The following is a 27435-nucleotide window of genomic DNA, read 5'->3' as shown; positions in this document are numbered from 1 at the left end:
AAGGAGAGTTTTCCTAGCAGACGTTATGTGTGCTCTTTGAAACTAGTTTAGCAATTGATGTTGGACTTTTTGATGGTGTTTTTATTAAAAGTGAAATTTCTCTCATTTTACAAAGGGAAGTAGAGTCAACAAAAAGCTGATGCTATTTTCTTTTTTACTGGAAAGTCTGCAAGTCTGGGTGTGGGAGTGGGAAGAAGTGTGGTGATTTCAAAGTCACTGTTAAATTTTGCCTTTACATCATTGTTTTCAATACCAAAAATAATATTATCCATTCATTCATGCAGTTGTCAGTTCCACATATTAGAAAAGTCTCAACCGATTAATTTAATATCTGAACATTAAACCTCATGCACTGGACTTTAACATTTAACCTAATTCAAGATGGGGATGTAGCAAAGGGTATTTTTCCTAAGTTCTCATCACGACTCCTTAGTGAATGCTGTGTGCATAGTGATGGGGTGCCTTATTTTCCAAGCAGAGTTCGGTTCAATAGAGAATTATATCATGTGCTCTAGAGAAAAGTATCACATTGTTCTTTATCTGTGTTTTTAGGTACTGCTGTAGCACTCATTATCCTAGCTTCGGGATTTTTGCTATCAGCTCAGGTCTCGCCAAGAATCACACTTAATCCACCAGATCCTTCACATCAAAACTCTACCTGCACAAAATACAGGTGAGATTTCATGATCATTCATCCAATCTTCTTGAAGATTGTTTCCAATTAATTCAGCTTTACAACTCAGTGGAGTACTAGACAGTTATTCACAAAGCCTGGTACAAGGAACTAAACTAAATAGCTAAAGCTGAAATCCTAATTTCCCTCTGTAGAGACTGTTAGAGCCTGAATAAATTCTCTGAGTAATCCTTTGGAGTTTCTTGGACTAAATAAGGTGGTTAGGTGGCAAATTCCACATTTTCCTCCTCTGATATTTCACCACTGCTACAAGTTATAGTGTAAACAAGGTCAAGAATATTTCACAAGGAATTTGTAAAAAATGCTTGCTGTTATTCGTCTGCTTATAGATCTGTCATGCATAAGAGCTGTAAACTCTTCAAGAATATGGTTTTCCTGAGCGGGAAAAAATAATCTTCAGATAATTACATACCAATTAACAATTAAAATAAATGTGATGCTTTTGACCTGTTTTTCTATAGCAGGTAGAAGATGCACTTCCATATGCAATCACAGTTTCAAGTAACATTACTTCTGGGGTTTTAGGAATGTGTAGTTTTCTATATTTTGTGGGTTTCATTCACATGTGATGCTCTTTTGTTCATTTAGCTGGCAGACTAGAAATTTCCCTATTCAGAGAAGACAAGTTCAGTGGCTGAAGGAATTCCTACTTATGTTCCAAATCTGTTTTACACGTGTTTGTAATGGAAATAAATGCCAAGAAAGGAGAGCTGCGCTTCTAGTTTCCTAGCAGTATTGGCTGGTTCATGGCTTTTCCTCTGCTAGAGCAATGTCTTAGGTGAAAGATTCTGAGGATCTGGGGAGTAATATCACAGTGTAAATAGATACTAAAAACTGCAGTATGAGATACTACCAGATACAAGGATTTCTACATGCAAAAACCTGTATTTTTACTTGGTTTTTCCTGTGGAGTCAGCTATATTTTGCAATTTTTGAGGTGGACCTGTCTACAAACGGTGAGTAGTCTGGTTAAAAGATGTAAAGGGGGAAGAGCTTCCAAATGCTCTCCTTTTGCAATAAGATTAAAAGAAGAATGTTAGAAGGATTTGCCTAGGACTTCAGTTAACTGTGTGGAAAGGATGTCTGGAGAGGGTTTGCAGAGCTTATGATTTGTTATTTAATAAAGCTAGATGATTATATAACCTGAAACAGTATAAAATCTGCATAGAATAAATAGGGCTTGTCCACCTTAAAAAACAATGAAAAACTATTCGACAGAATTTTCATGTTCCAGTCAACCACAACCAGCTAGGAAAGAAATGTAGACCCACTGCAGTTTGTGTGGCATGCACTTCTGGGCAAAAGCATGAAAAATTAAAGCAGGTAGTTTTAGTAAAGGCATCTTGTTTCATGAATTATTTGAATACTTGTAACCTGTTGTGATTTCTGTTTCTGACTTGAAGTGAGCAAAAGAACAAATCCAGAGAGTCTGGGAAAGGAGCAATAAAAGAATTAAAATATTTTCATTTGAGAGTATTTTGAAATAAAAGGAGCTCTCTTTGTTTAAAGATAAAAGTGAATGAGGGGGGTGGACATAATGAGCAACGTATGAGAAAGCTTTAGGTGATTATATTTTCATCTTATGCTAATGGCCAGTCTCTTCGCGAACGAAGAACCGGGGAAGGTCTTTCCACCTTCCAGCCTGCGCATTGGATTTTTTAGGTGAGACACAGTGTGCGCGGAACTGAGCCCACCCTTTAATCCTGAGGTTCATCTGCCGGGGCCAAGCACGCTTGGACGGTGGCAGCGAGGTCCTCAGGACGTAGATGGATTGCCTTACAGGGCTAGCGAGCTCCATCTGCCCGGGGAGTGTCCTAACCGGGAATCGAACCCAGATCTCAGCGTTGACAACGCTGTGGTTTAGCCACTGCACTACCAGGGACACTCATCTTATGCTATACTGTAGTAGAAAGACACAGAAGCCAGGAGACTTGAAACTAATAAATGGATGCAGTTGCCCACAAATCACAGAATTAGGCTATAGCACTCAGTACTTAAAAGGATTTAAAAAAATAGGGATTGATATGCTTAATAACAACTTTCACACTTGTATACCTAAAATTGTATAAATTTTCATGCTTCAAAACATCACCAACCCTGGTAGCGTTAAAGGAAGAATATTCCTTCAGCATCCCAAATATTAGTGTTCATTATTTCTGGAGAGTATGACATACAAGAAGACATTATATTTGACTTGGAAGAGTGTCTGTTTAAGAACCCAAGTATGCCTGCTTTCTGTGCACATTGTCAGTAAGCTGAGTGAATTTTTTTAAATTGTTTTAGTCATGAGAAAATAGATGGTATTTTCACCATTCCTCTTGGGTTAGAAGTTGTTCAGCATAACATGCATGATCTTGGAAGGAAGAGGTGGAGACTGCAAACCAAAGGAAAGCTAAAGGCTGGGTTGTATGCCATGTGGCTCACCTCTCCCTCCTTTTTGGCCTTGGGCATATTCCCTGTGGCAATTATGGAGTTGAATCAAAGAGATTCTCAAACCAGAGGATTTGTAAATAAAAGTCTACTCTGCATAATGCCAGTCTTTCATATTTTCTTTGCTACTCTACTATACTGTACAGAAAGCCTCCATGTAGGGCAGCAAGTGCTGCTGTAGGGATAGTTATAAGCAGGATATCCAATCAAAGTAAAAGCAGGTAATTTAATGGCAGTGGTCTCTTGCTGTTTAACCCATTTTTTAGCTTGTTCCACTGGAACTACTGGTGTCTCAGATTGTTTAGCATTGTATCTTGCAAGCCTTCAAGAAGTCTCAGAAAGTTTGAGAATAGCAAAAGGAGTCGGGGACATCAGAAGATCGACACATAATGCCATCTCCCTGTAACTGCTTTTGAATATGTGTGCCTACACAAATGCAGCTCACAGTCTTCATCTAATGGTGGCACAGTAGTTCTCTGAGGTGAGCTGTCCTTAGAGTATAAATCTGTTTGCAGCTTGAGCATTTCAGAGTATGGGGGTGTTTCCTAAATATAATTTGCATCTGTCTTTGCCAAAATGTATTTATAAGTTATGAAAACTTCAGTTATTTTGCTGACAGAAGTTTCACTGATACTGTGCAGAGCAAAAATGCCTTTTATGTTTGCAAATCCATTGAGTTTGAGTAAGTGAGGGTGTCCATTAAGAAACCCTTGGAGCTATCTCAAACAGTATGTTTGCATGTTGTTCCTTCAGGTCCATATTCCTCTGCACGGATTAATTCCTGCTGTTAGAATAACAATGAAGATAGAACAGAGTAGCCAGTAAAGAGCACAGTCATTGTCCTAATTCAGAAATGCACCTGGGGCTTGAACACTGTGTTCTGAAAGAGCTGTGCCATGCAAACAGAGTAATAAGATACCTGTACATGGTTACAGAAAACAAACCAGCAAGATATGCTGCGAATATCAAACAAAAGATTTTCATTTGGTGTAGAGATGTACAATATCTTAGTCAAACAGACAAACAATAATCCATGAATCTGTGAAACAAAATTTGAATCACAGAAATAATGCAAATTCAGCAAGGCACTCTGAACACTGAAATCTGTTTTGCCTCCTCACAGGTGGAAGTGAGTGTGTGTCTTACTGAGGAGGGGAAAGGTGAATACTCTCTCTGTGCCATCCTGAAATCAAACTTCATTTTCACACTCAGCTGTGTAAGGTTATGTAGATAATTTGCAGTGTGGCCACCTGCTTTATTTGATCCTGATCTCCTCAGCAGCTGTGATCTTTTGCATATCATCAAGGCCACAGAGAAGCTCAGAGGTAAATTTAAGAATACAAACCAACACCATCTCAAAATTTGTCACCTTAGAAATTAAAAGATGAACTAGCCATTCCTATTCTGACTACCAAAACTCTATGGACATGTTCCTATTTTTACTGGGAACTTGCCTGGTTCTGGAAGGGGGTTGAGATTAGGACATTAGGACGTTAGTTATCCTCCCACCTTTTCCCAGTCTTTAAAGAATCAATGGTGTGACTGTTTGGAACGTTGAGCCATTTCTGTAAAATGACTGTTGTCCTGCTGCCTTGTATTCTTGGTCCTTTTGTCTCCTTTCATTCATGTGTCCGTCTCTCTCACTGCACTTCTTGACACTTGTTCAGCTGTAGAAGACATAACGTGAACTTGTTCTGCTTAAGCAAAATTTTTCATCTCAGTTACTGTATGAAAATGGTAAATATTGTGTCAAGCTTAGGTTAACCCTCATATCTTAAGGAAATAATACCTGTGCACAAGAAGTCTCTCAGGATCCTTCCTGAACAGATTGCCTTCAGGCTGATTAGAATAATACGGGCGGTGCCAGCTGTGCTGGGCACACAAGGACTCTGTTGTTCATCTTCGAATTAGTCACCCTCACGTGGTTAATGTTCCTAAGCTTGTTGTACAAATGCACACCACCGAGATGGAGGCACCAATATTTAGTACTCTAACAGAGCCACTTTCAAAGATAGCTAATGGACAGAAATATGTATTTTCTTTATGAAAGTAGCAAGAGTATATAATTGTGATCACTCCTGAAAAACTCAGCTAGCCTCATAACTGAAGCTGGTTTTATTGTATTTAATAACCTTAGGATGCATATCGTAAGTGTATTAGCTATTGCACTGTATTTTATTGACATAGCTCACTGACAATCTGATTTATCAGCAAACTAGGCGTTGGTACTTTGCATATACTCTGCATGATACTCTGTCACTGTATCATGGAACCAGCATTTTCTGTTTCTGATGTCAAAGTGATTGAGCTACTGATCTTTCTGACAACTGAGAATTGCAGTAATAAATATAATAATGTGGTTTGGCCATTCAGGTCAAAAAATTATGAATATGTGAAGAGATAAACATGTTTGAGAATACTTTCGCCAGCTCATATTAGGTGTAATTAAAATTCTGATACTTTATGTTGTAGAACTGTGAAATGACCTCAACATAGCCTTGGAATTTATTAAGTAAATAATATAAGGTTATATTTCTTGGTAATAATTTTCTTTTTGCTGATGTGTTGCTCCTATCGATCAAAACTTGTAATTTAATTTAAAATTATAAAGAATAGGAGGGAATATGTCAGTCCATGTAGTAAGCATCTTTCATGGGAGTGAGGAAAAAGATCCTCTCTTCAATGTGAACACAAAGATCTGAAAAGTGACTTACCTGAACTATAATATCTGTAAGTACAATGCCTGTAACTGTTGTTAACATTTACACATACTTTGAATCAAACTCTGCACTTGTGAGGAAGCAAGGTGTTATTATTCACAGAGTAACCTACTAACACTTCACATCTCTGCCAATACTTCTAAGACTTTGCTGTTTAACAAAAACTGAAACAATGTTAGGGAATTTTTTTTTTTTTTTCGTTTTCCAAAGTGATAGTGTTGTACTTTATATGATCTGCAGGTTTTAGTCACACAAGGGGGATTTTAATCAAGTTTGAACAAGGCTTCTATCTGATCTACCTGGAAGCTGGGAGTATAGTATCTGTATGTAGGGTCTCTTTGGGAGAGTAATTTTAAACACAAAGTGTTCTACAGAGACTGGCATCACATCCAAAATAAAGGTACGTAGAAGTCAGTTGTATTTGTTCCTTATTATCTGTGTTGCTCAGTTCCAGGAATAAATCAGGAAGCTCTTGTAGTGCTCAGGGCTATATACTCTCTCTCACTCTTAGGAGTGCTGGGGGCTATATAAATTCAGAAAAAAATACCATCAAAGACAAGAAACAACTGATTCCTGTGAGCAAGCTGATCAGGACACTTTTCATGAGTGTCAGCATTCCAACAGTTTGCTGCCACGGTGTTATAGCAGTACTGGTGTAGCCATGAGGACCTAAGGACTAGGCAAGGTTTGTAAAGAGTGATTTCCCTTATAGGACTGTGATAGGTGGGAAGAATAGATAAGCCTTTGGGGTCCTCACCAGACATAACGCAGAAGCAGCAAACACCAAGAGGCCAAAAACAGTTGCTCTGAGGTTGTATAAATTATGTGGCAGAGTTGGGGCATGTGAGCCTTTGTGAAGAAGGTTTAAGAAACATCTGAAGAAAGCTAATGTGCTTTTATGTGGCTGGTGTACCAGGAAGGATAAGGATTCAGTTCTGGTCTGCAGCTTTAGGGAGGACACCAAAGAATAGTCTCAGTGGACTAGATGGAGCAGGAGCCTGATTTGAAGATGAGAAAGGCTTAATCATACTTGAATGTAACTGTGATTTAGATCTGTTGGAGTATCTGCATGGTAAATTACCGAATGCAGCCAGCAAGTGCTGGTAGACCTTACTCTGATAATAGCAGGAAAGTGCTCTTGAAGTCCAAGTGGGTTTTTCTCATTCTTTGTTAAATATTGTATTTCCTGTGTCCTAGATGTAACAGCTGGAAGTGGTATCAGGCAGATAGCACACATTTTAACTGCTTAAAACATCCCCTATGTTCTTGTCCAGTTATATTTAATCTAAATCTATTGTTTCACTTTTGGAAACAACACAGGAATATCAGAAGTATAAAGAAGGGCTTGATTTCATTCCTGAGGTGGGGTGAAGCATGTGCAAGCAGCACAAGACCTCAAAGACAAGCATCAGCCAGTTTTAAACATGGTTCTAATATCTAATTGAAATGAGTTTGTGTATAAAAATGAAGTTATTTACAAAAAAACCTTAAAATTTCCTAGTTTTGTATGTGGCTGAAAGCATCAATATCCTGCTATGTGAACAGAGCTGATACTGCAGTACTTGTCCAAAAGTCCCTACATTATTTTTTTTGTTGAATTAAATACCTTGGCTGTTTGGATTCATCAGTTGCCCATGTCCCTTGCTGAGTCCAACTGAGTAGGCATGTCCTGACCAATGATACTCAGCTCATGTATCTTGGGCATTTTCTTTCAGCTGGGGCTGGAAGAAGAGACATTGCCTGGTTTTAGACAGGAGAAGGCAAGCACAGAAGCAAGGAAGTCTGTTGTTGTTTTATAAGGAGCTGGAAAGCAACTACACTGTACGCTAAGGGAGGCAGAAGACTGTGTGTATAAACAATCTTGAGAGTAAAGATTAAATCTGAGGGCATGCTAGGTAGAATGAAAGATCCACCTGGCCTGGGATCATGCGTCCACTGTGGCAAACAGCAAACTGGAAAGAGTAGAAAGCAAGGGACAGTCAAAGTGACATTCCTTCCAGCCTGCAGTGATTTTCTCCTTATGTTCTCTCTGGTAGGGATTTGCCAATCCTCAGTAGATATTGCAAAACCCTGCCATTCCTACATTGAGCCTTTCCTGAAATGGTTTTTATTGTTCCTGCAGTTCTATGAGTAAAACCTTCTTCAGGAATATGAATATCTGCCTCATGCAGAGCAGGAGCAGTGTGTTCAGCAAGCCCACAGCAGTGGAATTTACTCTCTGGACAACACAGGACATGAACAAAATGTCCTGCATAAATATCTCAAGTTGGAAGGGACCCTTAAGGATCATCAGGTCCAACTTGTATGTTGTGGATGTATCAGGTTTTCACATAGAAATCCTTCTTCACATACTCAGGCTGCTCGTGCAGCATGTGCTCAGTGTGACTGATGAATCCAAAAGAAGAGGAAAGAGTCTGTCCCAAAACACATCTGTATTTGGGGATATTTTGATACTCTTGAGTGGGTGTTCATGCATACTGACATGGTAGAATATTATGAAATCAGGTGTTACATTCTGTCAAGGAGCTACACAATCCACAGTATATTATCGGGTTCTGTTTGCATTTCTGTAACCGGACAATAGGAACTTACTGATACATTTTGTAATTGGATAACAGAACATAGAAGGCAGCGTTGAAAGTTATTTAAAATGTGGCAAAAATTAAAATCAATGAAATGTTTTAAAATGAATAATTCAGAAATTGAGATTCAGCTTAAAAAAGACAAAATAATGTGACGGGAGAAATGGCACTTGCAGAGCAAGGGCACTGGGCAAAGGTCTTTTTAGTGCTAAATCACTCAGCAAAAAGTGGCAAGGTACAACTTGCAGCTCACAATTTGAGACTGCTGAGAATTGTAAGAAAGTCGTTACTTACAAGGTTATTTTGCAAATTTAAAGCACAAAACGTAATGACAACCCAAACATAAGCAGTGAGGAAAAAGCAATTGTGAACCTTTTACTGTAAGCTGGAGGGTCACTTTGGCAGGTCAGAGATTTTATTCAGTATATTTAGAGACTGTACTAGAGGCTAGTAAACTACACTGTTAGGAAGAAAGAAAATAGTAATTTTGGTATCAAGAAAAATGTCCACATCTAGTCAATTAATAATTCATCCACACACTGTAAGATGTCTGTGAAAGAGGATGGTGCTATGAACTTTATGATCAACCTGTAACTTGAGGAACAGATCAGGCAGGCTGCTCCAGAGCAGAGCATTCTGAAAGCTGCTGATGCTCAGGCTGGCAAGAAATTTCTATTGAGGAACCTCGAAGTTAGTGCTGTCCACCTTTCTAGATGTCAGGTTTTCCTGTTTGGTCAGATAAAGAGGACGTGTTGACTGTGTTGGCTGAATCAGAGGGAGGAAGGGCAGATTTGGGGATATATATTCTAATAGTCCATCAGCTCAGTAAACATGCTGTGATGATGAAGCAGGAACCCAGAAATCCCATTCCATGGCAGCTCCCCATAAACTGAAAGGTCAAGCTACTGAGACTTTTGTTCTGTTGAGTTCATGCCACACTGATCTGCAAAGAATTTGGGTGTCTTTGAACTTCTGGAACCTCACATTCCTGGTTGTTGTTATTCTGCTACACAGGCTGAAGCATCTGAAGTCTAGACACTTGTCTTCATGTTGGGTTGCCTAGGAGCCCAGCTGGTAAGCAGGGAAGGAAAGAGGCACTTTGTAAAACCTTTCTGCTGTAATGCTGCCTGGTTTCATCAAAATCAAATAATCTCTCTCAGGTAATTCGATATTGAATTGTCAGTCTGGTAGAGAACCATCCTGCCTGGGAATTTTCAACTGGCTCTTCACAGGTGAACCTGTTTTCAAAACACTACATCATAAACTTAGCACAAATATAAATGTTTCATGATAAAGTAAAGGAAACATGTCTCCCATTTATAATTGGATGCAAATTTTCTTTCCTACCTAGACATCCTGGAGTATTCTTGTATAGAGCTTTTGAGACTATAACTCATCTGTGGTGCAGGTTTGAAGAATTATCAGTATATTTATAGATTTATCCTCTGACATATATTTGGATATATATGAGTAGGGTCAATAAGAAGGTACACTTGAGGACAGAAAGAAGCTCTGTAGTACACTTACATGTCAGTAAGTTTTGTGTTGTGCATTTCATTTCCTGATATATTCTATGTCCTATATTATTTACATTACTATGAGCTGGTATGTCAGAATATGTGCTCAATTCAAATTGTTTAAATAGTTTTGTTTAGCAAACAGCAATGGGGCTGGAATGAAGAAGAACATAAACCTGAAACTACTATATATTTTATTTCTAGAGTAAACAGCCCCAGCACATGATATCTTTGTTTGGTTTTTTATTGCTTCTTTGAAAAAACTGTCTTCCTTGCTTATTTCATGCTGCATCTTCTGTGATCATTAGACTTTATTAACTGATACAGATTTCTTTACTGAGTTATGAAACAGTTGTAATGTGTATATTTTGGGATTTGGGAGGAAAAAACAGTGGTCTTCATCGTATCAAATACAACATAAAATTTTGTGTCAGTGATAAAACAGTGCACAGAAGAAAGTCAAATGTTTTGAACAGCAACTGCCTACCCTAAGTCTGCTGGGAGTTAGATTTGACATGGCTTTAAGTCTTGTGTATTGAATTTCTGTGTTTGGTCTGACATAAATTGGTCTTGTCTCTAAAACCTAAAGTCGAAGCCTGATTGTATGAACTCACTATATAGTTAATGATGGGAAATCCTAAACTAAAGGCTTGTAAACAGTTATTTAACTGTTCAATCTGAAAGGCAAGCTTTGGAAAAGCTGTGGAAAATAATAATTTTAAATTATTTAAATTCTTATGAGAAACTATAACCTCTGACATTTGGCATGACATGAAATCCAGCATCCCTTATAATGTCAAATGCCAACTGGAAGACCAGTTGGCTTTATGATGTTAAAGGTCCTTTCTAACCTAAATTATTCTATGATATCCAATAAAGCCAGAGGATCTGGCTGATCACCTGAACTAACAGCCATATAGACAGACACTGGAATCAATAATCAAATCTCTTGGGTTTTTTTCTGGATGGGAGGGAGAAATAAATATCTTCTGCTACCTACTTGACTGGTTACTGATGCCCAGCAGCAAATGAGGTTACGTTGCATTATCCGTAGAGTGAGCCCAGCAGGACAGAACAGACAGAACAGCTGTGCTCAGCTCTGTGGTTCATTTCTGCATTGATTCTGTTGAGGACACTGAGGAAAATGATGAGGTGTCCAGTCCCCATCCTGTTCTCTGCTGGCAGCACCATAAAGATGCCAACCATCGCTGTGTCTAATTGTCAGTCTCTGCATTCCTGCGTCTTGCTGATGTTCTGGCTGGTCCCTGTTATTTGGCTGCTCAGTGTAAAACCTAAAAAGAATAAATCTAGAGAAACCTTGAATCCTGAAATAATCTGAAGAGAGCTGTTGCCTAAAGACCACTTTAATCTGTGTTTAATGATGTTTACACTGAATATAATTTGCATACAGTTGACTTAAAAACCCACTTCTGCACTTGATAGCATGTAGTATTTGGAAACAGCTGCTTTCTATGCCAGGATGCCATGCTGGATGTGCTGGCACCCTGCTTTTTATAAATTCATGCTGTTAACAGGTACCTTGATAACATCATTTGAGTAGACAATATTCTACATTTGAAAAGCATACATCAGGATCCTGTTTGATATCATGAGATTCTTATCAATATGCGAAAACATTATAGTTTTATACATTTTTTTTAGTATTGTTATTGCATACTTGAATACATTTGTGATTTATAAAAGTGGTTTTATTTACCTGCTGTCTTTTGTTCCTGTCAGCTCTTGGTTGCTGCCCATTGCTGTACTGATATCAATGTAAAAAATGTAACAGTCTCGCTGCTGTAATATTGGTATTGTCCTTTCCTTTGAAAGCTGATAATTGCAGAACTACAATTTTCTCATTCATCTTTGCAAGAGAGGAAATGTCTACTACAGTTAGATAATATGATTGACCTTTATCTGAAATTTTGTTTCATGTCCATTGTAAAAATATTTTCTGCAGGTATAATCTCAATTAAGAGCTGATATAATGCAGCTTTCCTAATTAAAAAAAAAAAAAAAAAGGTGTTAAAACCTGGATTTGACCTGTCAGTTAAGCAAAAGGAAGGTATTTTTAAAGTACATTACTGTGAGGGTGGTGAGTCCCTGGAACAGGTTGCCCAGAGAAGTCGTGGATGCCCCATCCCTGGAAGTGTTCAAGACCAGGCTGGACAGGACTCTGAACAGCCTCATCTAGTGGCAGTGGGGTTAGAACCAGATGATCTTTAAGGTCTCTTCCAACACAACCATTCGATGATTCTGTGATGACTCTTCTTCTGCAACCCCAATCTGTCTTTTTTTAATGAAAGTTCATTCTATGAGTGAATTCTCCTAGACCTTCCTCAGGTATCACTGGGACATTTGCAATTGGACCACCAAATATGTTACAGAAAATGGTGAAAGCAATATGTGATAGTTTTTTTGAGAAGTTCTGTTGTCTTCAACACAGACAGTTGAACTATGTGTATTACAAGACAGGCCAGGAGATGCTGTTGTTTTTGACACGTGCAAATAAATAAAGCGTAGTTTAAGTATTTATTTCTTTCTCTTTCAGTTATTGTAATGGATGTATGTTAGATCCAGACTGTGGTCTCTGCTACAAATTGAATAAATCAAGTGTTGTTGAGTCCTCATGCATTCCTGTTGATAAAGATTCTACAATGAAAGCAGCTTGGGGCAGGTATGTCACTTTTCAAGATTTTTTGGTCTTGTGCTCTACAGAAAGTGTATTTCATGCTATTGATAACAACTTTGCTTTTACATAAAAAATTACTCTTAGGATGTTGTGGAAGAAAAAAATAGTTTGGCATTGTCAAAAATGGACAATTACTTTCTAACTGTTCTAAATAAAAGCCTTGACACTGATGCATGCAGCCAGTTTGGTGTAGCCTGTCACTTAGGAATTATGGCAAAAGTACACTAACAATTAGGTAAATTACCTTTCTTTAATGTTTTCATTCCTTTGAGGTGGCATATTCCCTAGATATATACTTAAAGACCTCTGAATTAATCTTCTTTTAAAATGCTTTAATTAAACCACACTTTTAATCTTGACCAGCTAAAGGAACCAACCAACTCAATTGAATAAACTAAAACGATCAAAATCTGAAAAGTTCAAATTGTCAGAAACATGGGTTTTGGCCACAGATTTCAGTGTTTCTGTGCTTAAAAGCATTGTCATGCCATGTGTTACACTTGGGCTGTAAAAACATGGGCATTCATAGGTAAGTCAAAATGCAACTGCAAAATACATCCCACCTCTTTCTTAAGCAGCACAGAGATTCCCTGTGAAGTCACAGCAATCTTCAAGTTTTCTGAAGTACTGACTGTTCTTAAGGAATGGCTTTATGAGTTGGAACACTGTCTTGTAAAGGCTTTATGAATACTTTAATAATGATTAGGGCTTGGATTAGAGTTTAGAATGGTTCAGAGCCACAAGAGAATTAGGTAATTACTTCTGATAAAACTGCCTCACCGTAATTCATCTCAGCCACCCACACACCATGAAAATACTTGGGAAATAGGCAAAGGTTCATCTGGTGGTTTGGGGATTTTTTTTTTTATTTATTTTTTTAACTTTCATATGTATTTCTCAGAAGTTAAAACCAAATGCCTTAGTGGCAGTGAGTCATATTGGACAAAGGTCGAAAGGTATGAAAATACCTACTAATTGTAGAATCATTAATTTAAAATTAGGCTAAAATTGCCCTCCTTTTGATTTCAGTACCATTAGAATCTTATGCCTATTAATTCATTCCAGGTGCAGAAAAAAGAAGCTTACATTTTTTGTCATCCTAATATAAAAGCACTGTGATCATTTTGGGGCTATTACAGTTAATAAATAACGATGAATACTACAAAATCTCATCCAACTTACTTGTTCTGTGACTAATTTCAAGGGTGCATTATGCAACAAACCTTGCATACTGCCTGATATCCCAATATACTCTGCAGCACTTGGACTCTCATATTTGTAAGGTAACAGATGTCTCTTTGTATTCCAAGTAAACATTCATTTCCTATATGCTGTAGTTTGAAGTAACGTGTTCGAAATTGGCAAAGTTCATACCAGCACACAGGAAGACATACATGGAAACAAAAACTTGTTATGAATAGTTGATAGATAAAATCAAACTTTATTTAATTAGGCAGTGTTACTGTATAACATAGAAAATGCGGGGATCAGCAGTGCTTTCATATTCATGATTCACTCTCACAAAGCACTCTTTGCTAGACAGCCTGTTGAGGTAAACTAGATAAGAAAGAAAAAATATTTCCTTTAAATAATGCAAAATGCAATATTTCCACGTTGTACAAGAATTTCATAGCATGGGGATGCCGCTTAAAAATCTTGCAAGGGAAAATGAAACAATTTTAAATTTGTTACATTGGTTGTCACAGGAGGGAAAGTCCTGCCTTAAGATAGAAAACCAATAAAATATCCACATTTCTTTTTTCGAATACTCATCCCCATTTCTAGTTTTTATTTCATTAATTTCTATCTCGCCTCCACCTGGTCTCTGTAATCAGGCAGTTTTCATAAAGCTGATCCTTCAAGCTGTGAAATGTCAGGTGGCTCCTTCTGTGCCTTCCAAGCCCTGTGGAAGAGAGAAGCGTTCTGCCTCCTCAACTCCTTCTGCTCCTCCTCCCAGACAGTTGTATTTCTGCACACTAGCCCAGAGGGAATCACCATAGGTTTTGGTTTCCAAGGCTTCACATTCACACACTACCCCCCAGCTCCATTTCCTCAAATCCTGAGTCTTCTTTAAAGAAAAATCAGTCCCACAAAGCCATAGGATTTCCCTGCCAAGGAAGGAGATTGCTGCAGGGAAAACAGTGTATTTACATGCCCAGTTGTGTCTCAGAGCAGCTGGAGTCACCTGGATTTTGCTGGTAGCACAGGGAGAACAAGTGCCTGAGACAAACTAGCACTGGTGAAGGAAATTGCAGCCCTTCCTTTCACAAAGTTACTTTGTCACAAACTAGACATACAGAGGCAGTTATTTTATATACATGGCATTTTTACGATCAGAAAGTGGTTCAGTAACTTGAAAGATGATTTTGTGATCTTTGAACAGCTGATAACCATAACTATTACATGCAGCCTCTTTGTAAGTCCTGTGTGTTCTGCTGGCTTCATGTCATTCAGTATTAGATGGATGAGTTTAAATGGCTTAAAATCTCCAGAGTTATGCTGGTCTTGTATGGCAAATTTATTTTGCCATTAGTGATGCTCTGGAGAGAAGAAAGACCTGAGCCATTTGTTGGACCTCAGATGTCTGAGCATTGTCAGAAGCAGCAGCTCTCACTACACTGCCTGATGTGGGAGTTCAGAGAAACAGCTTCTCCTGGACTCGGGCTGCCAGTGCTGTGCAGGGCATTTCTGCTGCTGTGACCTCATTTTGTTTTCGATTTTGCTGCTGGAAAGCTGGGAGCTGCAGCCACGGAGAGGTGCCTACAGTCCCACCATATGATGTGTGTGCACCCACACAGCTCTGCAGCTGTCTGAACCTCGACTGTCCTGACACTGGCTCAGGGGCTTATCTATTCCTGATATGTAGCCTACCAGCAAGGTGAGTGGTGCTCAGGGGCACCAACAAACAGAGAAGACCTTGTTATCTATTTTTAAAGCTCTCTGCAGCCATGCAAGCTTACATAGAAAGCTCCTGTTTATAAATTGATAGCTTTGCACTGTTTTTCACAGTTGGTCCCAAGGTACTTCAGATGTAGCAGGCAATGTTTTGACTGTTATCATAAAATACTGTAATGTATTTTTATTTGCAAGATGTTTCCCCAGTGCCAGACAGGTGTACTCAGAACCACCTCTATGTTTATTGGTAATCGTATTTATTTGGTTACAGTAAGTTCTATGTTGAGAAGTTCAGGGGAGGGGAGGGGAGGGAAGAGAGCAGAGATTTCAGTCTCCTGTGGCTGCCAGCAAGGCTGTTTATGTTGCTGTGGTTGTCATAGAAACCCAGGAACACAATTAAAGCATCCACATATTTTTCAAGAGGAATATAGCGTTTGGGTGCTTTTGAATATGGGCATCTCAGTGGCTACCAGAGGCCCTGGGGGAGGGAGACTGCATAAGAATAAATCAGACTGAGTCCAAGTCAGACCCTAAGCAGTCTGGGTGATGTGAACGGGTGCGCTTGTAAGATCATATGTGTAAGACAAGCAATAGAGATTTATTTTTTATTATTTAATCAGTTACATAAGCCTGACTGGTATTAGAGTAACACAGAGAGGAGCGTCTTGCCCAGGGCACCAGCACAGGCAGGTGCTTTCCTGCCCTTGTTCTTACTGAACCAGTTAACATAACAGCTGTTGACATGCAAACCTTGCTGTCTCCAGCTCTGCCCAGGGACACCAAAAGGATGATTTCAAGACTGTGAGCAAAAATATTTTTAAATTATTCACTTTGTAGTAAAACCAAAAGAGCTGTGTCTTCTCTCTCAATGTGGTCTGAGGGTTCTGTGTTGGGATTCTGTTCTCCAAAATTTAGGGAAGTTTTGCACTTAGCAGTAACACAGAAAGGCTTGCAGTTCTGTTCTCTTCATGAACATTGAATTATAAAATCCCCATGAACTTAATAAAAAACATTATCTCACTTTTACAGATGGGGATGCAATGGGAAGGTTCCAGTATGAAGCTCAGGTGACACAACAGAGATCATGGGCTGATTCCCTCTCTCAGGCAGGCTGGAATGTGGAGGTGATTGCTTTCAGTCCTGTACTTTCAGAGCACAAACCAAAATCTGGGGTTTTTTCTGCACAATTACACTTGCTCCCACAGTACTCTCAGAATCCTTGAAACTTCTGTCCGTGTAATTGGAATAACCCTAAAGGTCGGCCAAGAAACTTAAAATTGCATTAATATTCTTACAGTTGAAAGAATAACTGCTCAAGGAGAGGAGGTACTAACAGTGCCTTGACATGGCATTAACCTTGACATAAGTGTGTTGTCAAGACAACAGCAGGCCCACAACTGCGAGCTAAAAGGCTCTCATGAGTAACTGAGCAATCTTCCTCTGGAGAGAAGGATGTTGATTTTATACAGTAAACAATTATGAAGAAATAATAACATCATCTAGAGATCAGAGGCAAGCCTAGAAGCCATCCTGTCCACAAAATTAGCTGGCAGGTCTCCATAGTCCCTGAAGGAGGATGGTTTGAAAGAGAAATCTATAAAGGGAGAGGAGCTGAGTGATTTGCTTTCTTCAGCCATTTTTATTAACTTTGTTAGAGGAACATCTCCCTGCCATGGGAGTTTAATGCTTCATGGAGAATCCTGCTTTTGTCAATATAAAGAATCATTCCTCTCTGTCAGGATAGTCAGTGCAAAGGCAAGAATGCAAGAAGAGCTCTGTGTTTGGGAAGCTCTTTGTTTTCCTCTGGCCAGTGCTCTTCCTTCCATGTAAAATTAATGGCATGCTTACAGACATTCAGTAACGCTGCTGTGTGTCACTGTGTGCCTGTTGCTCAGATCTGTCCATTTGCTGAGGAGTTCAACTGTATCTTGGAAACCTCTTTTGGGGGAAAGTGGGTTTAAATTGCCTGGGCAATGAGAGGAAGCGGGTCAGGCAGGCAGTCAAACCCTGTTTCCCAGCTTTGGAATAGTTTTCACCTCAGGAATGTGTCTAATGACCTTGGCATCCCAGCCTGGATACTAAATAGATTCCACTGGTTAAAAAAAGTAAAATCATGGCAGTTCATTAGCTGGATTGTCAGACAACAGCCTGGTTTATGTCCAATGGGGGACGTGCCAGTATCTGTCACAGCCTCAGGAGTATTCTGGGGAGCTTTACATTCATGCAGTGCTGCCTGTTGTCTAATGCATAGCAGTTGAGATAGATCATGTTAAAATTATTAGAATACTTTTTCTTTGTGAGAATATTAGATTTTTCCGGAAATGTCAGGTTACTTTTCCTGCTTGTAAATAAAGACAGGCATAAATAAGTTTATTATACTTGTTTTGCTAGTCACAGCATTATAAAGATGTTTTTGCAATGTGACAAGTACATTTGTAAAATTTGCTGTGACTGCTTTACTAATGCCAAAAGAATGTATGTACATATTCACACATTTAAAGACTGAGAATCTATTGTCAGTACGTCATGGAGAACGGCATTTCAGACCTTTACTGTTACCATGGAAAGACTAACACTAGAGCAACCTTGCAAGAATTAAATACTCCTCTGTCTGTTGGTAGACTTGTTTTGTCATGCAGGAAGTATTGGTACAAGATTTTATTGCTGAAATGATCAATCTTTCTAGAAGGATCTGCATTGCAAAATGCTGCTAATTCGGCAGCAATTAGAGGAGAAACCAGTATTTCTCTTGCTAAATCTTCAGACCAATAGATGAAGATTATACGTAAGATTATAGTGCTCACATTTGCCGAATAAAAAGGTAGTAGAGGGAGTAAATGATTCAGGAAAGTAGCAGGATCAATAGAATATTTATATCTGCATGTATATTGGCAGAACTCAGAAGAGATGTTATTATGACCAGTAGTCTTAGAGAAATCTCTTGATCGACAATATGCTAAATGTTGCCTAAATTGAAATATTCATCACTTCAGTAGGAACCACAACATAGAATGCCCCCTCTTTGCTCCATCATTGTTTAGGAAAGAAAACCAAAATATATGCAGTTTCAAATGGAATCAAATTCTGATTATCTTCCCCATGGCCAGTAAGTATGGAAACCTGGAGAAGCAGGACAGTCCTATTCATCCTGTTTGATTAGGAGTCTGTTCTTCAGCACAATACTATCTAATATGTATTAGTGAGGTGTGCGAAAACAGAAATGAAAAAAAGATGTGAAGCTGATTACAGTCTTTGTCAGCCCAAACTCTAAGGCACAAGGTCTTTTCTGGGAGAAGGCTATTACACAGTATAATCACAGTCTAATAGTGGCATATACCAGTGTGATTCATAAAAGCTGGGAAAGTAGAAGAGTAACTTAAAAATATCTAATTGTTTTATGCATGTTTTAATGCCATCTCTGCTAACTGGTGAAAGTGAATAGGAAGAATAGAAGGATAAAGTTATGCAGAATATTGTGTCCCTAATCAGAGATGAGCTTGTGTTTTTGGTGATGCAGGAGAAGGTAGCAAAATAAGTGCAATTTTAATATTGTATCTGCATTTTAGGTCTAAAATTATGAACAGAGCAACATGATAATCTAAAACTATTTGCATTCCTTTTGGGTAATTACTTAGGAATTACTATTAATAGTTCTATCTCAGTACACCTACTCAACCAGTGGCAAATTCTGGATGCTTGAAAGGAAGGACAAATATACTCCTCATAAGTCCTGTTATGAAGTGAATGTGTTCTGACTGTGAAATGCCTAGTTTACATGCTGAAGACAGAATTTATTTGTGAGGGACACCCGGCACAAAACAGGATTTTAAAGCAGGACTGGTTCGTTTGAAACATCGCTTGTACATCTGTTCTCTACCTGTTCATTTTTATTGCACTTTACTGCTAAACTCTGCTTCTGGATCTTACTCCAAGTTACTATTTAAAAGGCATTCTGGTAGGGGATGGTGAGGAGACAGATGCTGACAGCCATTTCGGTAACTGGTTGCAGCAGCTACTTCAGATGCTATAACACTGAGGTAACTGGAATATAAAAGCTAAAGTGGACTTTGAGCTAAAACATTTTGAAATGGTGTTTTGTGTCTGGGAAAACTGTGTTATTTAGATGGAAAAATGGTTGAGTCAGTGCTTTTCATTTTAAATGTGATAGGCAAATGTGATTGGCCTATCTTCACAAGAAGATAATATGGTGTTTAAAGTGTGCATTTACATCCTGTCGAGGAAGCAGCTTTATACTCATTTCACTCATTCTCTGGTCAGCTGAAAGGGAACTAGAAGGAAAATTCTCTTGTTTCCTGTTTAAAAAACATGTTTGCTTCAAGTTGACAAAGGAGATAGATAGGAAAGTGAAGGGGAAAATGCCAATGTGTATGAGAGAATTGTCAGTTTCTTATCAGCGTGCAGATAATTCCTGCAGCTTTTCTCACTCTCTCTGTTATGAAATGTACATTAGAGAGTCTTAATTGCCCATAGGAGCCTGCTGCTAATTAGCTTCTTCAGCTGCTCATCTTTTTAGGGGCAGATTGAAAGATGTCTGTGCCTCACCAGGGGGGTTCTCTTGGGGCGATGTTGCAGCCGGGGCAGAGCCTGGCCCTGGCACTCTGCTCGTCTGAGAGGATCGGAGAGAGGGGCAGGGGAGAGTGTGAACATGCAGAGAGCTACTGCTGGGGATTTCCCCTTCTGCCTTGGAGCCAAACCAGAGGGAACTGACTCATATTTGCAAGCGTGTGGAGATTTTTCTGAGAGGAGAATTTCTGATAAGGTTTTTTTCATATTTATTCAGTTATAGACTCTGAAGTTTGGATTTAAATAAAAATCTTTAGTGGAAACTGTCTCAGTAGATTCCTTTAGGCTTTTATGCTATGAAATGGATTCACTAAAATGAAATTTTCTCTGTTTGGAGGCTGGAAAATATTTTTGAAAGATGCATATGGTTAGGAAGTTTTGTTGATAAAGAACATTGAACAGGGTTGAACTCAGACCTCCATACAGCAGCTTGTATCTTAAACAGCATCCCTAATCCAAATCTTACATAACTTTATTCCATAATAAGCAATTCTTCAATAATCACATCATCTGATGCAGTAAAATTGTGATATCTTACCTTCTTAAAGAATTAAGTTTTTAGGGTATTTTTTTCTCTTGGAGGGAAAATAAATCAGCAGATTTCTGCATTAGCACTGTTCAATTCATTTGATGAGTTTAATTCATAGAAATTATTATTTGTGTTGTCTGCATGTGTGGTTCATTTCCTTGAGAATGGAGGCAGTAACATCAATCCCTCACTGGCACAAGATGAGCTGGAATTATTGATTCATTTGATTTAATGTTGTGACCTTATTTTAACTCAGCTTGTTGGCAAGTACAGGCCAGGAAATGGGCAGTCTGTCAGAAGGCAGGTCATATTTCTCAACAGCAGCACTTTGGGCATTTCTTCTTGCTTGTAGGATGTATAGACCCTCTTTAGTCCCATACCTTTCCACAGCTGCCACGTTAGCTTTGCACAGATAATAGTAAGAGTCAAGTTTGAGGTTTTGCATGATTATTTAGTTCTTCAGACCCATTTATTCCCATTTATCATACTGTCTTGGCAAAATAACTGTTGTTAAAAAGCACTTATCTATACAAAACTTTTTAGATGTCAGAGTCCAGGCAAGGATGATTCGTTTGATTTCTGCTGAGTTCTTCCACTGTCAGATCCCAAACTTTGAGTTGCTTGTAACAATAAAGTCTTTGCTACTGAATTTTAAATGCTTGAGATAATGTTACCACTTATCATTTCTATATTTTATGAAATTCGTTAGATTTGGCATATGTATTGCACCTGCATGCACAAATCAAAGCAGAGTGACTCTCTGTGCTAAGTGCTTGCTCTCACAAATCAGGCATGAAATAATTATCTTGTTATAAGTGGACTTAGAGCCTTGGGGCTCTATTTTCGGTTACAACATTAATGATTTCCAGTGAATTTTAGGGCTGACAGCAAAGGAATCATTCTTTGGATAACTCTGTTAGATGATTTAATTCAGAGCCTCCCCAGTACAGAAGGGATGCAATGCTTCGTCCCCTTCTGAAAGACCAGTTTCTCTGAGATTTTTGGGGCAGAGCTATTGCCACCTACTGGAATCAGGGAAAATTCTTTTTAAAAAAACTGTTCCATGGTCTATTTAAAACAATGAATGCAAGATCTCAAGTATAGTCTGGTTAGATTTCAGTTGTGATGGCAGACCGTTGCTGGCAATAGTTAAAATGTTATATTTATATCTAAATTGCTGTTACAGAAAATGAATGTGACAGTTCAGTACTCAGATGGAAGGTTAAGTTGGTCAAAATGTTATTGTTAGAAATATTGCAACATAAACTTTATATGTATGTCAATAATTAGAAATTATTTAGAGCAGGGAAGTGCTAAAAATACATGCTGATCCATGTAATATTGATCTCTTTTTTTAAACTCCTTGTCCTTATGGATTGTTTTTGTCTCAGATTCAACGCACAAAAAAAAAAAAAATTATTTCCCCCCCACTCCTTTCCTTTTCTTTCAGTAAAAATTTCCAGAGGATTGATACTCTATTCTCTCTTCCCTTCCCATTGAAATATGTGGTTGATTGAGATTTTAAGGTTTTAACAGCTCTTTGGAAAACCATTTCTGCACAGTGATGGTTTGGCAGGCTCTGTGAGGCGCAGGATCTGCTGCCTGGAATAAGCAATAAACTATCTGTAAAGCCTCAGCAGTGCCTGCAGCCACAGAGCCTGACCGGGCCTGTGCTGTAATTGTGTCACCATATGTGGTTTGATTTTGGGGTTTGGGTGGGATTTGCTTTGTTTTTCTAAATTGAACTATAAAATCTCGCCATTCTCCGCTAACTTCATATACCAACTTTCAACATGAAAGTACAGTTTTACAGTACATTTGTATGTCTAAAATTTTGGGGTAATTAAAAGCAATACATTTTTTTTATTTTTCTTTATTGTTTTCTGAAGTGTTTGGAAGCATTCAGAAAAAAAATAGATGGTAACACTGAAATAGAGCCTATTTCATTTGGAGGGTGAACTTCCAGTGAATATTTCTGCTAAGTTACTTTCATATTAAGTATATTACAACAACAATCTTGCTTTCTATGTCTTTGGTCTTTTTTTAACATGATCTTAGAAATACTTTCAGCAACTGTAACTCAAGTGATGCTTTTGAGATGCTGATGACATTCCTTTGACACTACTACTGACACCTGGTGAACAGCACAAGTGTCAATAAGGGTTACTTGCGAGTGTAAGTAAGAATAGGAAGTTTGGATGGAATTGGTTTAATCAACTTCAGATGTCCAGAATGTTGACCTTGAGCTGTGTTGTAGTTCCTTGACCAATGGAGTGAAAGATGCTTCATTTTGTTCCTCCATTTTGCAGCTGGTCTTTGCCTGTGGTTTACAGAATAGCCTTTCTTATGTCATGCCAGAAATTCTTGCATGCTGTTCTATTAATAATTCTTTAATTAATATTAAGATATTATACTTATTATAATTGAGCCCTACACTCGGCCCTTTCCACCAGTATTCATTGAGGTGATTTCACATGAAAGAGGTGTCTCCTAGGGGAATGGATACTTCTACAAAAATAGGCAGCTGGTTGATATTCCTGTTATAACCAAAAGCACTTTAGAAATGATAATTATTAAGTAAATGAAATGTAAAATCAGGTGAAAAATCAAATGAGATTAAACATCAGGTAGAGATTTATTTTGTGCTAAACCTGCATGAAATTCTAAAATGCTGCATTTGACATTATAGTCTTCAGACCAGTTTATTTCAGTAATTCAATTACTGAGTATTCACGCTGCAAGGAGATACAATCAGAGAGACTAAATGCTTTTACATCTGGAAAGAGAAGCTAGAAATTCTTCAATTTGATTGCCCCAGTTCTGTCAGTAATTTGATTCAGTCTGGTGCTCCATCCATAAGCTCCTAAACATGTCAGAGTAGGGATGACCCAGAACTTCCACCAAAAACCCCAGGAGCAGCAGAACAGTTCAAAGACCAGGAGTGCTGAGGTAAAGAGAGGGGTTTGAACACAAATGGAACAGTTTATATGCTGGTCTGTCACGGATGTTCAGTGACAGTCTGTCTTTAAAAAAAATACTTGAATGCATTTTTGTCCTGAAAGAGCTCAAACAGAATGAATCCTGCCTTACCTGCAGGCTGTAATAGAGAGTGACCAAATCTGTCTGGTTTTACTGGAAAGCCTCATGCAGCACAAGTGAGCTCTGGGAGCCCCCAGGGTGACTGACAGCCACTTCCCAGTTGGCACTCAGCACTGAGATTCCCCAAAGGTTTGTCTGTCAGAAGAAATGCCCAAATCACTGATGAGCACTCCCTCCTTTCAGAGAAATAAGGGAAGCCAGCAATGACTGGATGAAGTCAGACTGGAGGCACATGCTCACTGCTGCTACTGGTTGTTCCAGATTTTCCAAATGTTCTGTGGTTATTTCTGTATAACCACAGAAAAGCCACTAAACAATCTTTAAGGCACGTTCTGGGGTCACGGGAAGTCCACACGTATTTCTCAACTGTAATGGCTGCCAGGAGAGAAATAATAACTCATTCTGTTTTAAGGTTGCCTCTGCCCTACCTTTTTGCTGGTTGTCATGTGGAGAGAGCTTTGTGCTCATGCTGTTTAAAATTTGTGAAATGGCATCTATTCCTCAAGCAATTAAATATTCCCAGATGTCGCTTCTTGCAAGGGTTTGCCGTGTGCCTGTGCCCATGCTGCGGCATGAGATGGTTCTTTTCAGTTTGTACTTGATTGCTTTGAACATGATTAAATGGAGGATTTGTGGCAGCTGCCAAGGCAGTGGGAGCAGTAATTCTCATATGTCACTGACCACTGTGCATGCAAGTCACATCACTGAGCCACAGCCCCATCACACACATCATGTCTCCACCCAGACCTGCATGTGAATACATGAAACTGTTGTAGCACCCAAGTTGTGGGTCTTGCCCTCTACCACATCATGGCTTTTTTCCCACTCCATCTGGTAGAATGCAGTGGGTTTCTTTTTTTTTTTATTTTATGATACTTTCATACTAAAATATTTATTGACCATGAAAAGGCTTCAAAATACTGGGCAGTATCACCTTCATTATATTTACTCAAATTTCTAAACATTCTTAAGTTCTTCAGGAGTTGATAATACTTGAAAGAAAGAAATAGTGAGAACTGCAGCATTTAACTGAAATTTTTCAATAAGAGAATTAGGACTGAACTAACTGTTTCTCCATCTCTTACTGGATCTTGCTTTTTGCAAGGATTGGCTGAGACTTTTTAAATACAGCACTGGAATCTGGGAGTCTTCCTGACTTGCTGAGAGCACTCCTTTGGAGCCCACCTCTTTATAAAGCATTTAAAAAGTGGTTGGAGTTCTTATGCACATCAGTAGTTTGGAAGCTGCAAGAAATAGTAAAATTTGTCTTGAAAGAGGAACAAAAGAGGTAAAAGATTTAGGGTTAGTAAAGTTGTTCAAGGACATGAACAAAGTTTTGTGGTGAGAGGTGAAGGTTCAGTACACACTTGTAGAAGCACAAACTTTAGCAACAGGATGTGCTGAAGAGACAAACCTAAGATTTATATAGAGTATAGCTTACTAAGAGTATTTCAATAAGGACTGTCAGATAGTTTACCTCTTGTGAAACACTCTGTGGTTATTTTTAATTTTTTGAGATCAAGGTTTCTATTCTGCAGATGAAAAAGCAGGAAAAGGTCTTAGTCTTTAAAGTACACAGATCTAACTTGTCTGTAAACCACTGGAGTTTGTCCTTGAGGGGGAAAAAGTGCAGAAATCTTATATTGCGTGTTGTTGCCTTCTGAGCCTTACCTGAAATAATTCACTCTTTCACTGCTGCTTTTGCATACACTTTCTTAGCTTGTAAATACATGGAATAATCTTTAAAGTTGCAAAAATATATTCCTGTGTTTTCTCATGGAAACATTTAGCCGTTGTGGGCTTTGCTTCTCCTTTAACATTACCTTGCTATAACTTTAACCTTGTATGATGTCTAGTTCCAGTGAAGCTTTCTCTGATTTTTGAGAAGTATTTTTTGCCACTACATTACAACATATCAGGCTAATGAGTCAGTCATACTTTAATTTGAAGGGAAAAAAAAAAAATCACTGTCTCTACTGAAAAGTGGCACCTTTAAACTATTTACTCAGATTCACAAAGAATCTCTCCAGAAATAATTACCAGATTGTACTCTTGTTTATTTATTGTATACACTGGTATTTGATTCTCCATCTTGTAATTACTGTTCACTGTTGTCGGTGTCACTGAATTTTATAGTTACAAACCTTAAAGTAGTCTTCTGGGTATACATAATAAACACTTTTTTTTCATGGCTTCTTAGCTGGAGAATACCTCATTTTTACAGTTACGATTTCAACCTGTCAGCCCCTTAGCTGGCGTTAACCAAATTATCTTCTGCCAGCTGTTTGTTGAGTATAGTCTTAGATTTCGATATAAATGGATACAGATGGGACCTCTGTGCACTCAGCTTGTGCAGTAATGTATTTAGATATTTGAGGATTTGATTGAACTTATTTTGTAAGGAACTAATTTTGTTTAAATATATACATAAAAGTATTTTGAAATCCTTTCCCAGAAAACAATGCAAAAAGATATTTTTTTAACAAAACCAAACCACAATATTTATGATCTTTCTGTTCCTTTCTTTTTGTCCTCTGTTTCATCTATTGAAAATTGGAACAGTTTTGATATATTTCACTAAAAAATTAAAGAAATAAGCCGTGTTCCTTCTTTTGTTTTCCCTCAGCTGAACAGCTAATTTTGAACCTGAAAGTGTCCAATGTTGAAAAGAAACACAAAATACCATATTTTGAAACTGTGACCTGGTATCTAGTGATTGAAGTAGTTAAAATGTAGTTCAAATCATCATAGGCAGAAATGCTTGAAGGACAATGACATTCAGCTAAGATGCTTATGCTAAAAACTAATTAAGATTTTGCATTTTGATCAGGTTTTAATTTGAATTCTGCCCATTAAAATTCTGAACGTATGACTGCTAGGTATTTGTTAAGTGAACAGTTGATTATGTTTCATAGTTTTATGACCTTTCACAAGTTTGTGCACTATTAATATAATACTTGAATTATTTATTATTATTATTAATTAATACAATTTAATTATTACTAGTTAATTTATACTGGGGCAAACCAAGTGTATCCAGTCAGGATCAGAATTAGGACTAGAAAAGGGCATTCTATAGAGCACAGAGACATCAGATGTTTCCTAGCACTTCTATTACCTTCTGATACTTTGGAAGAGTAGGAAAAAGCTTGGAAAGAAAGATAAGTCAATCTCTGTGTAATGTGATCAAGGTAATTGCGTCTCCTATAACAAAAAACCTGGTATATACTTATTTCTGCTCCCAGTTTTTAAGTGAGCTGTAGCTGAGATTGGGGGGTGTGCGTATCTAATGGGTGCTGTCAGCTGCTGTGAAATCTGAGGTGGTTGGGCTCCAACACTAGGGATAAACATTACTCTGCATTTCTCAAGGTTGGGAGTGCATGAAAGATGATGAGGGAAGCCTGTTGGATGGTGTTCTGACAGTAGCAGAGATTTGTCTCTCTCTCCCCTCTGTGTAGATATGATGAAAAATTAAGTTTGAAATGCTTGGGGTGTGACAGCAAAGCGGGAAATTGTAGCCCATGGCCTGGAGGTGGCCATTTCCAAGCAGGACTTGGAAGGCGCTACTACAGGTGTCCACCCTTCAGAGTCCACTAATACGTGGTCACAAAAGTACTGAAATATCCAGATCAGCAAACAGTTGAGAACCCCTTTGATGTGATTAATTTTGGAGAACTATTTGTCTTGGGG

At 38.3% G+C, this 27435-nt stretch overlaps 1 protein-coding gene across 1 annotated transcript in view; it reads left to right on the top strand.

Moving 5' to 3' along the window:
• The window catches only part of SLC2A13 (solute carrier family 2 member 13), a 145450-nt gene that overhangs the window by 103733 nt on the left and 14282 nt on the right, over nucleotides 1-27435 (top strand). Inside the window, exons 6-7 of the mRNA XM_027890091.1 lie at nucleotides 553-673; nucleotides 12498-12623. Of these exons, the coding sequence (XP_027745892.1) occupies nucleotides 553-673; nucleotides 12498-12623 (247 nt within the window). The remainder of the gene's footprint in view (nucleotides 1-552; nucleotides 674-12497; nucleotides 12624-27435) is intronic.

Source organism: Empidonax traillii, unplaced genomic scaffold (genome assembly GCF_003031625.1).
Source record: "Empidonax traillii isolate 1590-97213 ecotype Southwest subspecies unplaced genomic scaffold, ASM303162v1 scaffold277:size2070623, whole genome shotgun sequence".
Taxonomy (NCBI): Eukaryota; Metazoa; Chordata; class Aves; order Passeriformes; family Tyrannidae; genus Empidonax; species Empidonax traillii.
The sequence above is the reverse complement of the archived record's forward strand: the minus strand, read 5'-3'. Positions and strand labels throughout refer to the sequence as shown.